The sequence below is a fragment of the Salvia hispanica genome, chromosome 5, assembly GCF_023119035.1.
Source record: "Salvia hispanica cultivar TCC Black 2014 chromosome 5, UniMelb_Shisp_WGS_1.0, whole genome shotgun sequence".
Lineage (NCBI taxonomy): Eukaryota > Viridiplantae > Streptophyta > Magnoliopsida > Lamiales > Lamiaceae > Salvia > Salvia hispanica.
The window spans coordinates 4,176,139-4,190,871 of NC_062969.1; the positions used below are offsets into that span (position 1 = coordinate 4,176,139).

Here is a 14,733-nt window from a genome sequence, read left to right on the forward strand (position 1 = left end):
TTGAGTTAGGGAGAAACCATTGGAGCAGTTGGCTAAAAGTTGACTAAAAACTGGGGATAAATTATACTGCTGATGTGGCGCTGATGTGGCAGGAGTTAGGGAGAAATAATGGAGGTTTTAGGGAAACTGTTGAGAATGCTCTTAGAGGTCCTAAATATAGGAGATATTGGATTGGCTTATTATGTTCGAGATTCTGAAAGTTTTTCTATAATTGGATATTAATTGTGTTGAACTCTAGAAGAATTAGTAATTTAGTATCATCACGGGTCTTATGATTTTCACTTACTGAATACAAATTCGAAATAATTAAATAGATTTAAAATATAATATTATTATATACACTTTACAAAAAAATGTACTTCTCTTATCCCACTCTAAGTGGAGCATTTCCTATTCAACACGAGATTATATACATTTTTATTCTGTGAATTTAGCTGAGAAGGAATAATGTAGCACAGAGGATAAAGAGAAGATATTGATGTTGCATTAACTTGAGTAAGACATCAAAAAGGAAAATGTGTTGCTTACAGTGTTAGGATAGAGGAGTGTATATTAAAACTTTAGTATAGAACTAAAAAAATGTTTCGAGAATTTTAAAACAAAAAAAAATGCTAATTATAATATTTTTAAAATTTCAAATAAAACGTGTTAGTAAGAAACACAAAGTATTCTAAACCCCAAACAACGCATACTTTACGGAACCTTCACAATCTGCGCCCACTGATCGTCGTTGCAATCAATCCGGAAGTCGTTGTTAGAATTGAACCCGACACCGCTACGATCAAGTATTTGTGACAAAGCGTCGTATTCGCGCTTCCAAATCACTATCTTAGAGTTGATGTGCGGGCTCACTTTTAGCTCAGTGTCTGGTAATTCACGTTTCATTAGGGGTGTGCATTCGGGTTTCGGTTCGGTTTTTCGCCCAAACCGAACCGAACCCGAAAAACCGAATTTAGGCTAAAATTGAAATCGAACCGAACCGAAAAATTGAAAAATCGAAAATCGCAAAACCGAAATCCGAACTTAAAAAACCGATCCAAACCGAAAAAACCGAAATTTCAAAACAAAACCGAAAAACCGAAAAAAATAGTATATTTTAATATATCTAATTTATTTTATTTTATATATACTAATAGAATATAAATATATATAATATAAAATTAATACAATATATATAATATTTATTATATAAAAATATATTAGAAGAATATATATCATATATATGATATAATATACTAAATTAATAAGATAAAAATATATAATAATATATTTAAAATATAATTCGGTTTTTCGGTTTTTTTTTCGCCCAAACCGAACCGAACCGAAAAACTGAAATTTTTGTATTTTTAAAACCGAACCGAACCGAAAAACCGAAAAAACCGAACCGAATTTCAAAATTTCGGTTTGGTTCGGTTCGGATATTCGGTTTTCGGTTATTTTGCTCACCCCTACGTTTCATAACCTGATACACCTGTGTTGCGTACCCGTTCCGGAAACCGTTGTCGGCCTTCCAGCCTCCGGCAACAAGATCGTGCAGCGCCACCAATAGAGCAGTTTCCTCGCGTTTGGTCCATGACCGACGTGTGCGCTCGACCTTTACCTTGTCGCCGTTGCCTTCACCTTCAGCACCTGCACATGATATCAAACACCTATGACTAAAAACAAAATATTATCCAAAGCTGCAGACCGATTTTTAGCCACTAGGATACCGGACGTCTGACCCTCGTACACCAGCTTTCGCTTCCCTCTCGACCCCATGGAGGACAGTTGGAGTATGATTGTGTGAGTCGGAGGTTAGGCTTGGTGTGAAAAAGAAGGAATTCAACCCGTCCTTTATAGAGGGAGCCTGATTCAGATGGCGCGAAACGCCGGGAAATACGCGCCATTTTTCGGCTAGGAGGATGAAGAAGCAGGGTTGTATGGGAATTTTTTTACGTACAGTAGGGGCATTGTAGTCATCACAGCCATGTGTCCTTTGCATAGCTGGAATTTGTGGGAGTACCGTCTCGTAGTATTAAGCAGAGAAACAGTCTATAACAAACTGCATAATACCCAGCATTTGTTTTATCAACATTTCATAAAAACTTTATGCAGAATTTCAGTAAAAAAAATTTCAAGCTACCAATCAAGCCCTTACTATATATTTCATTATTTATATACGATCTAAGTATAGAACAAAAACAAATACAAAATTAGTAACATTCGGTCATAATAATATATTACATACATCATATATATTAAAAAAACAATCTTTATAAAGAACTTAACTGTAGGACATCACAACCAATATTTGGACCTTTAATAACCACATCCCAATTGACGACTTTTTCGTTGTCCCTAATTTAAGAGGTAGGCTAGGGGCCATATGCATTTTCAATATTTGAAGAATACATACTGTCGATATCGACATATAGCTATACTAATGATAAGAGAATACAAAGTATGAAATGATAGTACTTGAATTTATTTGTTATAATTAACTCGTTATTATCTAATACACATCAATTTTAAATTCATACATAAAAATATTTGAAAAATAATAAATTTCATCATAATAATATATTCCCTTAGTCCCACTAAAATGATTGAATTTCCTTTTTTTTTGGTCCACACGAGTGATTGATTTTCATTTTTCACAAAAACAGACATTTACTCATGTTTTTTCCTTTATTCCATTATTCTGCTCTCTTTTATTATGCGTGATTATTAATTCTTATGAATATTCGTATTTTAAAAGTATAAGGAACATATCACATAAATTTATACTATAATTTAATTGTTTAGTGTTTATTAAGAATTTAATATTTCAAAATATTTTTATTTATAATTCATGATATATAGAGCATTTTTTATCGTTATTATTTGTTTTGATCATGTTTTTATTAATCTCTTTAATACTTCACAACAGACTACTATAACTTTATTTATATTTTTTTTATAGTATTGTTATTACTTTTTTTAACTTGAAATAAATATAAAATCTAAAATAAATACAGCATGGCCGTGTTTGTTTGGTAGGAAAGTAAAGTTGTAAAGGAAAATGATTACCAAGATTTTGATTTCTAGGATTATGATTTCTGAGATTTATGATTCCTCAGAAAATGATTACGTGGAATATGATTGATGAAAAATATGATTACTGTGTTTGGAAACATGTCAAGATTTTGAAATTATAATTTTCAGTTATTGAAATAATTTGAAAAATAAAAAATGTAAAATATATAATGAAATACTCTCTTATTAACTGAACTTTTATTTTACATTAAAAATTAAATAAAAGTTACAAAAATAAACAATAAATAATATATATAATCACCTAAACAAACTAAAATAGCAACTTAATCATAATAATCTTCAAATGTATGACGGGGCATAATTGATTTTTTTTATACGAAGTATTCATTTCTACGTAATCAAACTTGTGGCTGTGTAGATGATTAGAATTAATAAAAGTTGGCAAAAATAAAATGCATTTCTACATAATTAAACTCGTGTCTATTTACTTGAATAGAAGTAATAAAATTTATCAGAAATAAAATAGTGATGGAGTAGTGGAAGAAATGAGAAATTTTAGGAGTAATGGAAGAAACCGCTTTTTTAAATGACGGGAAAAAGAATACCTAGGTTTAGAATAGGAAAAAGAATCCTTAAATTTCTACATAACTTTCCTTGATTTTAGGAATTAGTTTCCTTTCCTTATTTTCTTATAATTTTACCAAACATAGTAATTTAATAATTAGAAATCATATTACTTTCCCCATTTTCAACAAACACTAGAATTTTACAACTGGGAATTAGATTATTTTCCCAGCACACAATCCATGTCAAACAAACATGGCCTATAGGTTAACAATTTATACTAATTAATAATTATTTAAAAATATTTAATCAATACGAACATATATATAATTCAATGGTGAAATACCATCAACTAAAAAAATTAGAATTATTCATTTTTTAGATCTGTGAATTTACTTACTTTCAATTAAAATTAGGTCAAAAAATTATAATTGGGCAATTAATTAGATTAAATTAAAAAAAGAGAAATCAGCCCAAGTCTTTAATTGCCCAAATTTCAGCCCAATTTGACTCCCTAAACTCTGCAGAAAAGGACTGCATCGGCGCCTCCATCTTCCTCCCCGGCGCCCCCTCTCTCTTTCTCTGCAACTCCGCAGAAAGTGATGAAATTGGACGTTAATTATCCGTCACCGAAGTGCTGCACCGTCACCGAATACCCGTGCCCTGCTACACTTTAACATGGCGAAAAAAAATAAAAAGGCCAGAAAAGGCAGAGAACTCGAAGGGCACAGCGCCGCTAATCCTTTGCCTCAAGTAAAGAGATTCAAAGCAATACAACAGGCAGCCCAGTTACCAAGCACCTGCCTGGTTAGGGGCGTTGGGAACATTCAATGGGGGGGCGAGAGCCTACGATATGAGCACCGGACGCGGCTGTTCCGGCTCCTCAGCCACCTACTCATGCACCACAATTGGGCCGAGGCGAGTGGCGCCTTGAGTGTCTTGATCCAAGGGACCATCAAGGACCATTCTCTCTCTGGAAACCGTGCCAAGTATACGGTATATACACGTGAATTTCTCCTCACAATATAGACTTGTTAATTATTTTGTGGTTCCTTTCGTTTCCCCTTTTTGGCGTTGAAAAGAGTTTTGTACGCAATTTATAACGGTTCAAGAGGTTTCAGTTGTGGGAACTGGTAGTGGTTTTAATGGATTTCTTTAAATTAACAAAGAACAATAGTGGCATTCATGTCTACCCCCGCAATTTTTTAATCCTTCACTTCATCAATTATGCAATTTAGGTAACCTGCTATATGTTTGTTCAATTTTTACTGCATAATGATACTTTTGTGAGATGTATTTCTACCCCTTCGACAAACAGATTAAGTACTGACATCCTAATTTTCTGCAGGCTGCATTGGAGCTTCTTAGTGTTATAGAAGGTGAAAATCTCAGATCCAGAAGAATCCAGGGTATCTATGAGGTATGGATGAAAAAGATTGGGTTGTTGAAGTACTGGCATACAAAGCATAGATTTTCTGTGCAACTGGAGGTTATTCTTACTTGTCTTCAACGTGGGAATACGAGGGATGCACATCAAGCTGCTCTCTTTCTCAAGAAGGAGCCTGGTTTTGATGGCGACGCAGTTGCAAATTTGGTTGTTGGGTTGACATTTTGTCAGGTGTGGTATTCTGGTCTGCCAGAAGAGTTACAATTGACAGCTCTTGATTCATCTGGCTTCGGTTTACAATCAGAAATTCCTATCGATAAAATTCACATGCCGATTGAATATTCTGAGGTTGACAGCCCTCATGAAGCAGGAGGAGACAACTCGAACATACATTGTGGTTCAATCACATCTGTAGCCAAAGATAAAGAAGTAGGTGAATGCGACAGTAATAAAAATTCTATAGACACTGAGACCAAAGAGAAAAAGGAAACTTCTTGTTTCAGCTATGAGCTGCAAGACTCTCGTGAGGAATCAGCCGAACCCAATGGAATCAGCGGTTCTTCATTCTCCGACTGTAGCGGTGACCTTCCTCAAGCCTCTATTTTCCTAACCCAAGGTAAGTTTCAGAGCTTCCTTTTCTTGTGCATTTGTCAATCAAACTTAAAAAAGATGCATCATTTTGAACCACCATAAATCTACGAAGTAGTGGTCTGCTAGTTTTGTGCCAGTCTATCACTATCATTATGGATAAGGAAGTTAAGAAAGAATTGGAGTACCACATGTATTTATTTAGACCATTATTTCTTCTGAAGCTAAATCCTGGCATAATATATTAGTATCAACTTAAGAATATGTCATGATTTCTTTTGGATTATGAGGAGCTGCTGTGCGTCTGTCTCATTCTGTCCACTAATCTGCGCATAGCATACAGGGAGTACTACTTTACAGAATCTATTTTTTATTCAATCTATAACCCAAACTTATGCTGAAAACAAAGTTCTGCTTTCATTCAGTGATTTAACGTCTGAGTGAATATTTAGTTTGTACTTGTTGTTGACGAGTCATAGAATCTTGTTATATAACACGACTGAAGAATGTTTTCTGTCTTCTAGACGAAGTTAAAACCATAAATCATGATATATTTAAATTTAGGCTACATACTGTAAATAATTATTTTCTTCTACCAGTTGTAGAACTTGTAGTAGTACTTTTTGGCTGTCTCTGTCTTATATTGCAAAGAAAGACTATGAGCATTTCTATTCTCCTCTATAGGCTTACCTCCATGGTTATTGCCCTTGAAGTTGCCTATTTCTCATGAAAATTTGGAGGATGCAGTACGTATGCACAGAAATTTGCTCAACGAAGACTATAAGAATGCAGTAAAACACTTACGTGTTGCTCTTCACACAACACCACCAGCAATGGAGGCCCTCCACCCTTTTATACAGGTACTAACTATTGGGTACTTTCCTTCTTGGCAAGACTCCTTATATTCAACTTTATAAATAATAATTTACATCATTATGCTGTTATATTTGACTATTATGTATTTCTTCCAACTATTGCCATGTTTTTCTAAAAATTAACCTTGTCCCATGTCAAGTAGTCATAATTTTCTAATAAATATCTTCTAGATGCTCATTCTTGGAGATCAAGTCCATGAGGCCCTTGATGAACTCGGAACGTTATTTCAAAACTCAGAGACAGTACTCCAACTAAGGTAATTTCTCATTTCCATGATCTTTGTTGCCGCACCTTGCCAAAAATTCTAAGTACTACGAGTTGAAGAGACCTTTGTGAACATGTGAGTGATAAGAGTGATTAGGTAATCTTTATACTTGTATAGTGCACACTGGAATGTAATGCTCTTACGGTATTCTTCTGAAATCAGAGCATTTCACTTAACCGTAAAATATTACTCCATCTTCTACAATCCTTATTGACATTCTTTTATCCAGTTTATTTTGAAGGTCAATATCTGTATCTGATTGCCTCACAAAGGCTAAGCATGTCGCTTCTGAAATTTTCTCCTATAAATCTCTGATTGATGTGTGTCCATGTGTATATTTCTGTACAGGTTGCAAGCAAGTCTACTGGAGCATTTTGATAGTGGAAATTATGTGAAGCTACGTACATACTTTGAGGACATCTTGAAGAAGGATCCCACATGCAATGACTCCTTGTCAAGACTTGTGCTCATGCATCAGTGTGGTACTATTATCATTCTTAAAATGCATATCCAATGCTTATTTATAAAATTCTGTGACTGAAGATGCTATTATAGTTGTTTCTCTTCGATTTATCTGGGTGTTCTTTTGGGGTGAGATTTGTATGAGATCCTCGTGCTCAGAATGTGATATAAATGTGTGTTGGTTCTTTATTTGTTTTTTCCTAAAAGAAAATTTATGCCATGTACATACAGGAGACTATGACACACAGAGTTTGGTGGAAATGTTAGCCTTACACTTAGATGCTTCACATGGGACATGTGACACGTGGCAAGAATTAGCATCTTGCTTATTGAAACTCTCTCAGTGTGAAGGAGACAGAGAGTCTGTCTGCAATAGTGGCAATGGTTCTGACAATCCGGGATGTTTGGATGATTCAAATAGGGTACCGGAATTATTCACCTGTGGCGAGTCTGGAAAAAGTTGGAGATTACGCTGCAGATGGTGGCTGAATCGCCACTTCCATGACAGGATCTTGATGTCTGAGATCGCCTCAGGTAATAATCCCTTTCGATTTGTTTGTTTCATGGATGAGGCTTATAAATAGATTCTTAGCTTTACCTAGTTTCTATGATGCTATTTTATTTTTCTTGTTATCAAATCATGTGTGTTTCCATTTCTGATCTTATTGTTGTATTTAAACAGGTGATTTGAAGCTTCTGAGCTCTAAAGCAGCTGCAGCTTCACATATTTACGGACGGCATTTCAAATACGTTGTGAAGACGACTGAAACGGTGGAGAAACAAGACGATATGGAACTCTACTGTTTCTTACAAAGTCACCTTCTAAATTCTGTTGGTTTTTGTACTGTTAAAGGACGGAGTTGATATATATACAACACGAAATAGTTACACAGTTTGTCATCAATACGTGATTGTGTGAATAGGGGGTGTGATACATGGAAAACAAGACGATGACCTAAAAAAGATGGACGGTGATGATTGGAGTCAACGATTGTAAGGCAGAGCGATTGGAATAGAAGTGGACAAAGAAGAGTTGGATAGAAAGTCAATTAGGACAATTCAACCCTGAAAATAAATCTTCCATCATATTGGAAAAATGATACAAATAAAAATTTAAAGGTAACCTATAATAATGTATAGAAGAAAAACTTTTAACTTCAAAAACAATCTCTTCGTTGATCCAAGGTTGAAATTGCTCAGCCTAAAACAAGCCGTCCAAAGGAGAAAATTGTCAATTGCACACTGAAGATCAACAAAGAGACAACATCTAAGTATAAGAAGGAGCTTGGAACAATTAAAAAATCTAGAAGTTTTTTTATAAAAATATATAGCCACTTGTCAGAAAAAATTAATTGGGGAGTATTAATTATAAAAAACTCTAGAAGAATTTGGTGGATTTATCCACCAACTATAAATAGCACAACAAAACAACTTCTTTTACTACAATGATCCATAAAGTTTATGTTTTGTGTTTTGCTTTTAAATCATATGTTTCATGTTTTATATTAAAAAAATTCATATAATTATAGTTGTTCTTCATTCTAAATCTCAAACTATATCTCTCGTGTTGTTTATATACGTCTCTCCTACTAATAAGACTTATATTACGTACCTATTAGAAACAAATAACATTTTTATTTGTTTTGTCAAAAGCAATACATATTAGTTAAATTCTATATTTTTATATTATTAGGCATAAATATTGAAAATATTTAGTGCACGTTACTATAAAAGACGAATATAAAAAATGATTGGTCTGGGGTCAGATATGTAAGCTGGCTGTGATTGTTGGGTTTCATTGCCAATTGGTTTGTGTTATAAATAGTTGTAAATTCGTTTTGAATTAAATGGGTTATAAATAGTCGTGAATTCGTTTTGAAACACAATTTGGAAACACTAAATAATCTGGAAGACCCCCAATCAAAATGTTCCTACTCATGCTTGCAACCACAACGAACAACAAATCCACATGTTTCCCTACATTCACCCCATGCTCCTAGTCAATTTTGTCTCAATTCAGAATCAATAAAAACAGGGAGACAATAAATAAACTAGGACACAAGCTTGGTGAGAGCAATATTGTCTTCGTCGTCCATCCTCCGGTTCCGGCGCAGGTTTTCTCGGAGCGAATTATCCTCTGGTTCCGGCGCAGGTTTTCTCGGAGCGAATTATCCTCTGATTCCGGCGCAGGTTTATGGGAGAGGGAGCGAATTATCCTCCGATTCCGACGCAGGTTTTCTCAGAGCGAATTATGAGAGAGAAAGTAATTAGAGTAACCTGGTAAATCTTCACTAGATTTCAATTGGGCTATTCTGGTCCAATTGAACCCAGATCCAATTGGTTTGGGGAGCCATCAAAGCCTGTTATTACTTATATCAATAAGTAATTCTGGTTTCGGTTATTTCAAAAGAATATATTTTAAATTTTTATAGAATCAATATTAAATTTTCCACTCAATATCTTCCAAAACCATACAAAATGGACTTTAAAAAAATATTACTATTAAGAATATTTCAATAACTGATATTATCCGATTTAATAAACTTATCCAATTAAAAGCTACATTTTTTATATTTGATTTATAAATATCAAATTAAATGGATTTTAATACAAATAAAATCAAATGAATGTCCTACTCCTATATATATCACTTCTAGCTACACCTACTAAATTCCTCTATGTATTTAGACTAAAGTCAATTTTGGTCCCTTACATTTGTCCTAAAATTCTTTTCGGTCTTATACATTAAATTTGTGACCTTTTGGTAACTAATATATTGTTTTGGTATATTTTGGTCCCAAACAAGGTCACAAACTTAACGTATGGAACCCGAAAAGAATTTTATGAAAAATGTACATAATCAAAATTAGACTTTAGTCCTAGATTATAATTAAATTATTAAATTGATCAAATATTTTGATTGTTAATTTTAATAGAAAATTATTATTTTAGACCAAGAGGTACCAAAACAATATAAATTATTTTACCTATAACAAAATAATAATGTTAATTAATTCCTTTTCAGCAGCCACAAGTTGCTGATTCAATACTTATCACGCCAAAAAGGTATATAATCATGCAAGTTTTTAAAGATGATCTTGTAGCATAATTATATCACATATTCACATGCATTTTTATTTAACCCACAACATAAAAAGACTAAGATTGGTGATTTCAAATTTATGATCGAATTCTTCGGTTTTTAATTAGTTGACAAATTTCGAAACCAGTCATTAATTTGACAGTCAATTCCAATCATTAATTTCGAAAGCTGGTAGCATGTTTAGGGGTCGAGATATGTGAGCTAAACTTACGATTAACCACTTCTCCTATGCATGTCCACGCCGGGATCCGCCAATTAACCTACAAAATTCAATGGAGTTTCACTTAAATTAATAAACTGATTTAGCCGCAGTCTTTGCCACGCAGTAATCATTTTTCTAAGGAAATAATATGCTATTGAGCTCAAGAATGCCACCAAATTTATGTTTTGATGCCACTTTATAATAATAATAATAATGTATTTGTAGTTAATGCAACAAAATAAAAAATGTCCACAAAGAACTATACTGTGACAATTCACCTAATTGAAATTGTAAATCACTCTTTAAATAGGAACATTCACCACAAAAAATTAAATTCGATTATGTCCTCAACTATACCCATTCATGATTTTGATTAATAGGTAGAATTCAATTTCATAGCACTTACTACTTCATTTTACCAACCATAGAATTTGAAATTGGATTAAAATTCAATTAGTTGTAATTCAATTCCATAGAATATTAATTTCAATACAATTCTATATTTAGTGTACTAATTAATAGAAATTGATCAAATTTTGTAGATTAAATGACTATTAGTCTGTTATCCTTATTTCTTTGAGATTTAAAGCCATTTTGTAGTGACTCAAAATCTTACTTTATTAGTTGGAAACGTTTACTCCCTCCGTCCCCGATTAAGAGTCACACTTTTCGTCCCCAATTAAGAGTCACACTTCATTTTTACCATAAATGGTAGTAGGTCCCACATTCCACTAACTCACTTCACTCACATTTTATTATAAAACCAATATAAAAAAGTGGGTCCCACATTCCACTAACTTTTTCAACCAACTTTTCTTTACATTTCTTAAAATCCGTGTCCGGTCAAACTGTGACTGCTAATGGGGGACGGAGGGAGTATCACTTAAGTTGCACTATGTTACATCCCGGAATTTAGAACCCTAATTTTAGAGCCCTAGAATTAATTGTTGATGACGTGGAATCGAGAATGCAGTTATTTCACAAGGTGATATGGTCGAATTAAGTTTAGGGTTTGTGTGAAAGTTTGAAAAGTCAAACTATTTGACTTAATAATGTGGCATGTGATTTATTTATTTGTGTGATTTATGTGGTAAATTAATTGTTTAAGGGTGAGTGAGAATATTAGAGAAAATTTCCATAAATACTTGTTGTTGGGACTACCGCAGCGGAAGACACGGAAACCAAACAGGTCCTTGACCGGATCTATTTAGATGATTATGCATTCAACTCCAATTTCATGCAATATTCATAGATGTATAGATATAACATCAAATAAACACATAATCATGCATATTCGATGTAGATTCGATTGTTACCTCATAATCCATCATTGGATTGACGTTGCTAGCTGCACCACCCGGAGATCCTTGGTTTATCGACCACGAATCTTCCGTACTATTCCCTCGTCCTTGATTCTCCATCCGTGTGGGCGGATCTTAGAAAACCAATTAAATAACTTTGAATGAATCTAGGGAAATCCAATACAAACACCAAAATGTCTAGATCTAATCCTATGAATTAGGATAGATCAAGAACAATAATCAAAACCCTAATTCTCCCACGTGCTAGGCACGAAAATCGAGACCAAGAGGGAGAGAGAGAGAGGCGCCGATTTTGGCGTCTAGGGTTAGGGTTAAGTGTGTCTTGGATTGTATGCTAGGGTTTCCCTTTCATTCAATATTTATAGTGGACCTTATTGGGCTAGTAAGGGGATCCATGGAATGATTTAAGTGTTGGGCTCACCCATTAGATAAATTACTAATTAAATCAAATGACCCATGATTTAATATATTATCAATGTAATATTATTTTATTCCACTAAAGAATAATATTGCACTCCCACTTAAATCACCAAATTACAAATAACTTGGGTCCATTTTATTTTATAATATTTCCCGCGTTTAAGATTATCTTGATCCGTCAATTTAATTCTTTTGTCTGCTATGTGACTAGAATTAAATTAATTCTCCAAAGAGTTTTTCTAGTTTGAAACTTTATTTATTATTCGTGGAATAAATTCCAACTGCGCAGTTTTCTGAATAATAAATTCCTTTTTCAAACACCTCTTGGGGATCACCCTTTTAGGGATTTAATCATACCACACTAGGCACGCGAATTCTATGAAATAATATTCCAATACCTTCATGCTATTCAATTACTACCACCCAAGATATCATGAACTTGAGTTACGTACAAACTCTCACATATTGATAAGTCAAAGTGGCGTTTGATTGAATAAACAATATTGATATTAATATCATAGACTAGAAAATACTAAACTTTCTGAAATATATTCTTTCAGTAGATAGCAATAAAGAATACATTTCGGATTAGATCCTTTCAGTGCTTTACCACACCGGTGTTACTAATCTCTTCTTAGGTAAGAGAGAATTATCACAAACACCGCAACCGTACCAATAGGTAGCCAAAGCCTATCTAGGTTGTGAATACGTTTTTCTTCTTACTAGATCTGGCCAAGTCCCCTACTGGAAAACTCATGAGGAGATTCATCGAATTTCCCTACTTGACCTTCTTAGTAAAAAGCCTTAGACTTGTTTATCATATTTCAATAATAAACCATTATATTATATTATTTATTCTCATAATTAGGTAAACAAGTGGACGTGGTGTTTCTCGTATACATGCACAAGCTGACTGTACAAAGGCATGTACGCTCGAAGCATCTTTTAGTATACAAACCCCAACACTTGTCACCCCAATTCTTGAAATTTTCGAACCCTAGACCCCTTGGAGAAAGAATTTCTATTTTTCCGGAATTTATTTAATCCTTGGGATATTTATCCAAATTAAATTCCAAGAGCCAATTATTTCCTTGTTTAAAGATGGAAAAATCGAGCCCCCTTATTTTCTAGTGATTTTCGAAAATCACTCTACTTGGGAAGGAAAGAATTATTTTATTTTATTTGACTCCTTACTTGATTTCCTTCCATACCTAGAATTTAAATATTCTACCAAATCTTTCCATACTTCAAGAGATCTTGCCTTACTTTATTTTAGTCAATATTCAAAAATCCATGCCTTATTTAAAAGGCATAGAAATCGCCCCTACCTTGCTTCATGGAGGATTTTCCTTATTTTTATTTTGCTCCATGATATTATATTCTATATGGAAAAATACCAAAACAAAATCTTGGCTATTTAGAAGCCATAATTTTCGAAACCTATGGGATTTGCCCTAGGATCTATTTTTGTTAATTCTTCTTCCCTACTTCACAATATTTATTATTTAATTGGGAGAATGAGATCTTACCAAATATTCTATTCTAATTACCTAAAGATCTTGTTGAGCACTATAAATAAGAGAACACCCCAACCCTAGCCCCATAATTTTCGGCCCCCTCCCTCCCATACACTCTCTCAAATTCTCTTCTTCTACTCTCCAATATTTTGCTATCTTTTGGAGAAGAATTGAAGTTTAATCCAAGAACTTTGAAGAATCAAGGCTAATACTTGTTTCCTACCGATCGTTTTTCTCAAAAAAGGTATTCTTGTTTAAGAGTTATGCTTATTCTTCTTCTACCTCTTCTTTTTCTTCTTCTAACCGATTAATCGGTCTTCTTGAACCCTCATGCATCTTGGTTGAGTGAAAGAGGGATAAAAAGGGATGTGGGAACATGTGTATGTGTGTGTGCCGTGAGTGTGTGTGTGCCGCGTGTGTGTGTGTGCTGTTGTGTTGTGTGGTGTGTGTTTGATAGTTAAATAATCTTGTGTGATAAACATGGTCTTGATTAATTGGTAATGATAAGATGAATCGTTGGGAAGAGGGAAAAGTAATGAGACATGCATGAGTAAGAGTAGTATTGAACCTAATTTGTGATATGTGCCTATGTGATTAAAAAGGTGAAACTTTGGTTGCGAAGCCGGATAACGGAAAAGCGAAACTACTTGAAAACTAAGCAATCGAGGTGGGCTTTACTCTAAAACTCTCTTTTATTTTGTCAAAAGTATTGATTGGTGTTATAACATCGAGAAAATTCATTATTAATTGCTTTAGAAATGAACCACAGAATAGGCGTAATGATATTTACGGGCCTCGATTTTCAATTTTTAATGTTGAAAAAGATGAATGGCAATTAGAATGGAGTCCTATAATTTGAAGGATAAATCAGATCAGTCATCTTCCCCTTAATGTAATCAACAAGTGATTAAGTTAATAGATTATGTTGGAATCGACTAGATTTGACCTCGACCAAAATATAAAAATGATATGGTATTGGTAAGGTAAGCAAGTACTCCCTCCGTCCACGAAT

At 33.8% G+C, this 14,733-nt stretch overlaps 1 protein-coding gene across 1 annotated transcript; it reads left to right on the top strand.

Annotated features, from left to right (window-relative positions):
• The first annotated feature begins 4,085 nt into the window (after nt 1-4,085).
• On the top strand, nt 4,086-8,061 carry LOC125191156. The gene is made up of 7 exons (XM_048088643.1): nt 4,086-4,575; nt 4,928-5,582; nt 6,239-6,414; nt 6,601-6,686; nt 7,044-7,177; nt 7,389-7,691; nt 7,840-8,061. Exons 1-7 carry the CDS (start codon nt 4,258-4,260, stop codon nt 8,019-8,021), a joined length of 1,854 nt encoding a protein of 617 aa, XP_047944600.1. The 5' UTR covers nt 4,086-4,257; the 3' UTR covers nt 8,022-8,061.
• Nucleotides 8,062-14,733: the final 6,672 nt, after the last annotated feature.

What these genes read in the sequence shown, in the direction of transcription:
- LOC125191156 (XM_048088643.1), top strand. Translation starts at nt 4,258, where the DNA reads ATGGCGAAAAAAAATAAAAAGGCCAGAAAAGGCAGAGAACTCGAAGGG. An exon ending in CTCTATTTTCCTAACCCAAG is followed by an intron (nt 5,583 to 6,238) that starts GTAAGTTTCAGA and finishes TCTCCTCTATAG; the next exon opens with GCTTACCTCCATGGTTATTG. An exon ending in GAGACAGTACTCCAACTAAG is followed by an intron (nt 6,687 to 7,043) that starts GTAATTTCTCAT and finishes ATTTCTGTACAG; the next exon opens with GTTGCAAGCAAGTCTACTGG.